This window comes from Protopterus annectens, chromosome 13.part0, assembly GCF_019279795.1.
Source record: "Protopterus annectens isolate FY-2018-M chromosome 13.part0, PAN1.0, whole genome shotgun sequence".
In the NCBI taxonomy this organism is placed as follows: domain Eukaryota; kingdom Metazoa; phylum Chordata; order Ceratodontiformes; family Protopteridae; genus Protopterus; species Protopterus annectens.
The window spans coordinates 1,010,514,965-1,010,521,166 of NC_056747.1; the positions used below are offsets into that span (position 1 = coordinate 1,010,514,965).

General features: G+C 37.3%; 1 protein-coding gene across 1 annotated transcript in view; it reads left to right on the forward strand.

The window, feature by feature from the left end:
* The first annotated feature begins 5,068 nt into the window (after positions 1 to 5,068).
* Positions 5,069 to 6,202, forward strand: part of IGFBP4 (insulin like growth factor binding protein 4) — a 927,715-nt gene continuing 926,581 nt past the window's right edge. Inside the window, exon 1 of the mRNA XM_044055009.1 lies at positions 5,069 to 5,662. Within this exon, the coding sequence (XP_043910944.1) occupies positions 5,302 to 5,662 (361 nt within the window). The 5' untranslated portion in view covers positions 5,069 to 5,301. The remainder of the gene's footprint in view (positions 5,663 to 6,202) is intronic.

Here is a 6,202-nt window from a genome sequence, read left to right on the forward strand (position 1 = left end):
GAAAGAGAGCAAAAATCTAACTTTACCCTTTGGCTTACTAATTAGAGTAGATGTGTTATACAAAATAGAGACAAGGCATGGAAAGAGTGACAGAAACTTAAAACTACACAAAACCTAATGCACTTTAAAGAACTTTGTAATCTTACCAAAAAGCAAGTCAACCTTGATAAAAATACTATTCTGATTTAGAAAATAATCATAGATGTAACCCTGCAAAAACTGTGGTAATCCATTAAACACATTTTATACACAGGAACTAACAATGTCCTTAACCCTTGTCCCAATAACCCCCCCTTAGAAACAGCCACCAAGTTTAACTCATACTTCATTGACAGCATTAATGAAGTCTTTCCTGACTCCCCTGACTTATATATACTCCCATGCACTAATATGTATAACTAGAAGGTGTATATTTAACAATTAGCCAGATTTTAATGAATCCCTGTGTTAGGGGATGTCAAATGCTAGCATTCCAAGTACCAACAAAATTAAGGAAGAGCCTTAATGATGAAGTACATTCTTAGTTCAAAGGCTACCAAGCTCAAGTTCCTTTGGAGTATAAGCCAGACAGGCATACTCTTAACAGTCATTCATTCATTTGGCCCACATGACTCTGTTTTTAAAATGCCTACTCTTATGATTAATTAGTCAACTTGGTTGGAATCTCCCCCAATTTGTCTCCCACATTCTGAGCAGATGATCTCATATTCATCATGGCCTCTAAATCTTCAAACTCCATCCTAAAGGACCTTATCTATGAACTCTAGAAAAATTGCCAGACAGTGGTTTCAGAGAAAATCCTCTGAATTAGTTTCACAAAACAAACTGCATGGTCTTTACTGCTCTTTCTAAGCTCCATACAGCTCAATCCGCTTTCCAGTTTGTGGGCCCTGACACTAGGCTGCTGAAAGAGTATATGTTCAACCGTCTGGAGCTTTGGTTTACACCAGTATTGTTATCCATAATCAGCTCCCAGACTGGCACCCACTGTGAAATTAACAGGTTCTTATGCCCTAAATCCAGGACTGCTGTGGAAAAATGAAGCACTTATGGATAGGATAGTTGGAATAATGTCTACATTTGCTGGTTGTTTCCTTGTCATACAAAGCCTCTTGTCTAGAGATGCTGCGAAACAAAATGATCAGGTTAATTTCTTCAGTACTGAATACAAACACAATCTCCTTAGCAGACCCCATCAGATTCTAATAAAAGCCTGAAATTATGTATTTGAGATCCGTGATTTCCATAACTTTGGCTACATTCCTGTCCTTGCTCAAAAGCTCTGTGTTAGGTACCTTACACTTCACATTCTTCAAGAGACATGCATTGTTTGGATGCAGCTTCTACTCACCTGAACATTTTTAGTTGACAAAAATGTGAATTGTATGCCCATTAGCTTTAGACCTACTCTGAATCACTTTTCTTTGGAGTCAGTATATCTGTAATTGTTACTCAAGTGTGTTAATGTTCTTTTTTAGTTTGTATGATCTATTTTATGTTATCTTTGCAAAGTTTACTTTATAAATTATGCATTCTAGTTAAAGCAGATGGTCAGCTAATTACCTCTTATTAAGTGTCAAAACTTTATTTTCTTCCCAGATCAAGTGGTTTAATTTTTCTAAAGCATTATTGTTGTTAATACTCCATTTCTGTTGGTCTGTCTGTGTGTGTATGCTCAAAACCAGCCTACATGCCTTGCTGTGAAGAGAATAAACAAATAAATAAAACACAGAGATTGAAGTAACATTTTGAAGTAGTGTACTATTGTGTCATCTTAGATGGAAAATCATACCTTCTCAGAATTTAGCTTGGATATGAGGAAATACTTTTTCACAGAAAGAGTATTGGATACGTGGAATGATCTTCCAGGAAAGATTGTACGGACTAAAACAAAAAAGTGCCTTGAAGATGGCATTGGATATAACAGGGAACTATTGGGATATTTTACTGCTAGATTTACTGAACATCTGAGACAAAAACTGTAACAGAAGAGTGTTGTGGTGTACTGTGCTGGGCAGGACAAGCATATTATGCCATCTGGGCAGAGGTGTAGCACTAACAGTCTACAGTACAGTCAGATTACATTTCTGATGGACATGCTGCACTGGCCTTCGCATAGCTTCTGCATTTTTATTGTAAGCTTGCTACTTGCATAACTGCCAATTTGTGACACCTCTCAAGTATTCTCTTGAATTACTATCAGCATGCCACAGGGGCATTCTTTCTGAGAATTAAGCTTCAGCAGCAGCTTAAGCATTTGTCTGCTTAAAATCTTTTCTTTTCTTCCTTTTAAGTTCACATGTAGTCCATCCAAGTATTCTTATTATACTTAGAGATCTTGCATAGTGATCCAGAATATGTCATACACTAACCCAATTCCGAATAAGCCCAAGTAATTTCTTAACAATGGATCCCCAATAACCTTATATGCCTTGATAAGCAGTCTTATCATCCTATATTGCAACAGATATAAACTGTGTTCTTTCCATCTTCCTTGGTAAGATAAATTATGAACACCTATTATTTGCAGTCTAGGCTATGTTTCAAGCAATAATTTATTGCCAGCTGCTCCAACTTCCCATATTGGGCTTGTTACCCAGCTACATTAAACAGTCATGATCTCGTGGTTATTTTGCCAGTACTCTGAAAGCCAGTATTGGGGGTGGGGAGAGAATGAAGCAGCACAGACACAGCTCTTGTTGAGAGATGACAGCCTAAAAATAAAACCCATGGCTTTAAAACAGTCAGCATGTCTTTGTGTTAGTCGGCAAATATGCAAAGATATACACTTAGCCAACATTTCTGTGAACAGTAAATGAAAACCTTGAAGTGAAATTGGTTGTACGGTTATGGCCAGAGTAGAGTCGCTGTTGTTTCAGAACATACAGTAATGACTGACTGAGGTGATCCTGAGAAAGTGAACAGCATGTATATTTATTTCTTTTCGGCTGTAGAACATGTTTTGTGGCAGATTAGGTAATGAAGTGGTTGTCAGAGAGCTATAGCTAAAAATGATTAGAAAGATAATCCAAATTCTGCGTTTAAAATAAAGAAAATGAAGAATAGCAACAATCACAGTAGGTTATATTATTTATGCATTATTTCCTATGTGTTTTTATAAAGTTTTGAGAAAATAACCTGTATAAATGTTATGTTTTATACTCTGATTTTTTTTTTTTTTTTTTTTTTTTTTTTTTTTTTTTGCATTTGTGTACATATTTTTATTGTTTTATTCTCCTGGGTTGTCTCCTGACAATGGACATCCATTTGATCAGTTGGCCATTGTGAATTAAAACAAATTATAATAAATGACTGTTGCCTGACATATGACAATAAGTCACCCTGTACCTCTGAGGGAACACAGTGAAGAATACCCTTTCTGTCACTGGTTCTGCAAAAGCAGCTCAAAATGGGAACTAATCTGCAGGTGCAGTGGCTAGTTATGTAGCTGTAATGCTAGCCAGTATGGTTTGACGTCTGATGCAAGCTGATACAATGCTGGCTGATGAAGCAAGAATTAAGACTGTGTACTTTATGGAGCTCTTGTTTTTTTTTTTTTTTTTGTATGCATATGAGGTCAGATAAGTCACTGTCTCAGTCTACAACATGCTTATTCCTTTCCATAAATTTGAAAATGAACAGTGTCCTTGAACTGTGAACCACTATCTCAAAAATCTGCCAGAGGTTCGGACCACAGACTGTTCTTCATTTTGGCAACCTAAAGGAAACTTCTTAAAAGTGGTTTTCAGGACCTCACTTCTCAGTGCAGGAAGGTCACTTGTGGGAGGAGTCGTATGAAATACTGAGTAGAATAGAAGGTAGGTGCTGCAGAGTAGAATTGTATAATGGGATTGTGTGTAGGTACTGAATGACTTGATGCATGACTATGCAAGAGTAAAGATGTACGTATGAATGCACAAACACATATACACACAAACATACACAGAATGTTAAGCTGTCTGGAATGATGGACTTTTTCTTAAGATAAATGTGATATCAACTGGTATTTGCTTTACTTTTAACACATACTCATAATTTGAACAACTCTTAATATTTATAGTGCCTTTTGGGCTTTTTTAAACCATAGTATTGAATTCAAATTATGACAGATGAAAACACATACTTATGTTTGGCTGTGGTGTGGTAGATTCAGTCATTTATATTTATGCAGCTCCTTGCAAAATGAAATCTAAATTTTGTTGACTTGAAATTGTGCTCCTACTTGTCTCTAACAAGCAAGAGATCACTCTTGCTTGTTATATTATTTCCTGTAGATATATACAGTAGTTACATTTGTACTGCTAACTTAGAGAAATAATCATTCATATAATTTGAGGCTACTTGCAATTCCTAGAGGCTATGGTATTTTCATTCTAGGCTTCTTAGCAACAGGTCATTTTTGCCAGAGGTCTTGTAGCTGGTGTATATCTAGCTGTGGACTGCTTAACGTTTCCAGGTATTCATTTTAACTGAAATGTTCTCACTAACATTCCATTAGTTAAAAAAATATTTAACAGTAACACTGGAGGTATGAGCCTTTGTCCTCATTTACAGTATAATGTACTACATAGCATTACATGTATATCTGAGAAAACAGAAAGCTGTGAACACAATGACAATGCTAATGGCTGGTAGTAGGGGGAGGGGGCAAGTAAAATGAATGATATTATGTTTAAATGTTGAACACTGAACTGTTTGATATCTTTCTTTTTTTTTTTTTGCATGCAAGCACTGTGTGCATAATTCACCTGAAGAGCTGCAAGCAAGTTCAAAAGCATAATTTTACACAGATTCCTTATGTCTTTCTCGTGCATGTTGCTTATTTTGATAATTGTACCTGTAAAGATACCTCATATAGAACACAAACAAAAGTTTCATGTGCAAATGCTTTTCCTTGCTTTATGTCAATTAATGTACCTTTCACAATGAGAACAAGAGCTTTGTAGCACTCAAGTACATAAACTCTTTCCAGACTGCCTTCTCTGATTCTGTGCAGCAGTCTAGGAGGCGTGTCCTGAGTCTAGTTAGTATAAAGTCCAAGAATGTGAGCTATTACTGAGAGCTCAGAGTCCTTATTGTATGGACAGCTGTACTGTTCTGCAGTAATCTCAGTGGTTTGTCTGTCTGGTCTGAAAATACACTGTACAGCCCTGTAGCACTTTTGCACTGGGAATTTTGAGTCTTATATCTGAGTTATCTTCTTTGCTGAAATAAACTGAACAGCTTCCTGTTTACTGGACAGAGACCAGTTGGTTTTGCTTTGGGTGCTGCACATACCCTTTGCTGTCATTTTGGTGATTTATGTTTTTTGTTCTTGATTTAAGGATGTCTGTTAATGCCTTCTTTATAATTCTCTTCATTGCCCTGATGGGGCTTTGCATCATGGAAGAGGCCATACAGTGCCCACACTGTACTGATGAGAAGATTGCCCGCTGCAAACAACCTGTGGGTTGTGAGGAACTGGTGAGGGAGCCAGGATGTGGCTGCTGTTCAAGTTGTGCTCTAGGCAAAGGGATGCTGTGTGGGGTTTACACAGCTCGTTGTGGGTCAGGACTGCGCTGCTATCCCCAGAAAGGTGTGGATAAGCCCCTTCACAAGCTGATACAAGGGCAAGGCGTCTGCATGGAACCCTCCGAGATTGAACTGATTCAGTCACAACAAGGTAAGGCTCTTATTTATCTATTCATTCTAGACCAGAAATTCTCCGTCTGTCCTCAAAAAGTAGAATAACAGAGACTCATGCAAACAAGCTGGCAGCCAGAATATGTTTTTGGCATATTCCTGTGAGGCAACAGCTCTCGGGAAGAAGTACTTATGAAAGAATGAAAGAATTGAACTCAAGACTTTTATCTGCTTGAAAATCTACAAGTTCATGAATGCCTTCTCTAGAATGTAGTCTACAGCCAAACAATGCATTCTGTAAACCTTTATCTCATGCATTGTATGATATATGTAACATGTTAGCTAATATGCCTAACCTGTTTTACTCTGATGTACATATCCTTAATTTATACCCCACTGGCCTTCCAGATAAATGAGCTGTGGTTCATGTGTTTAATCAGTGTACATAATTAGTGACATCAGTCAAAGGGAGGACTTTTTAAACTCACTGCATGAACACAGCATGCATACTTTGTGTCTCTGTTTGGTGGATGTCAAGAGCCTGGCAAATAAATGATGTTCAGATTGGCACATTCATTTG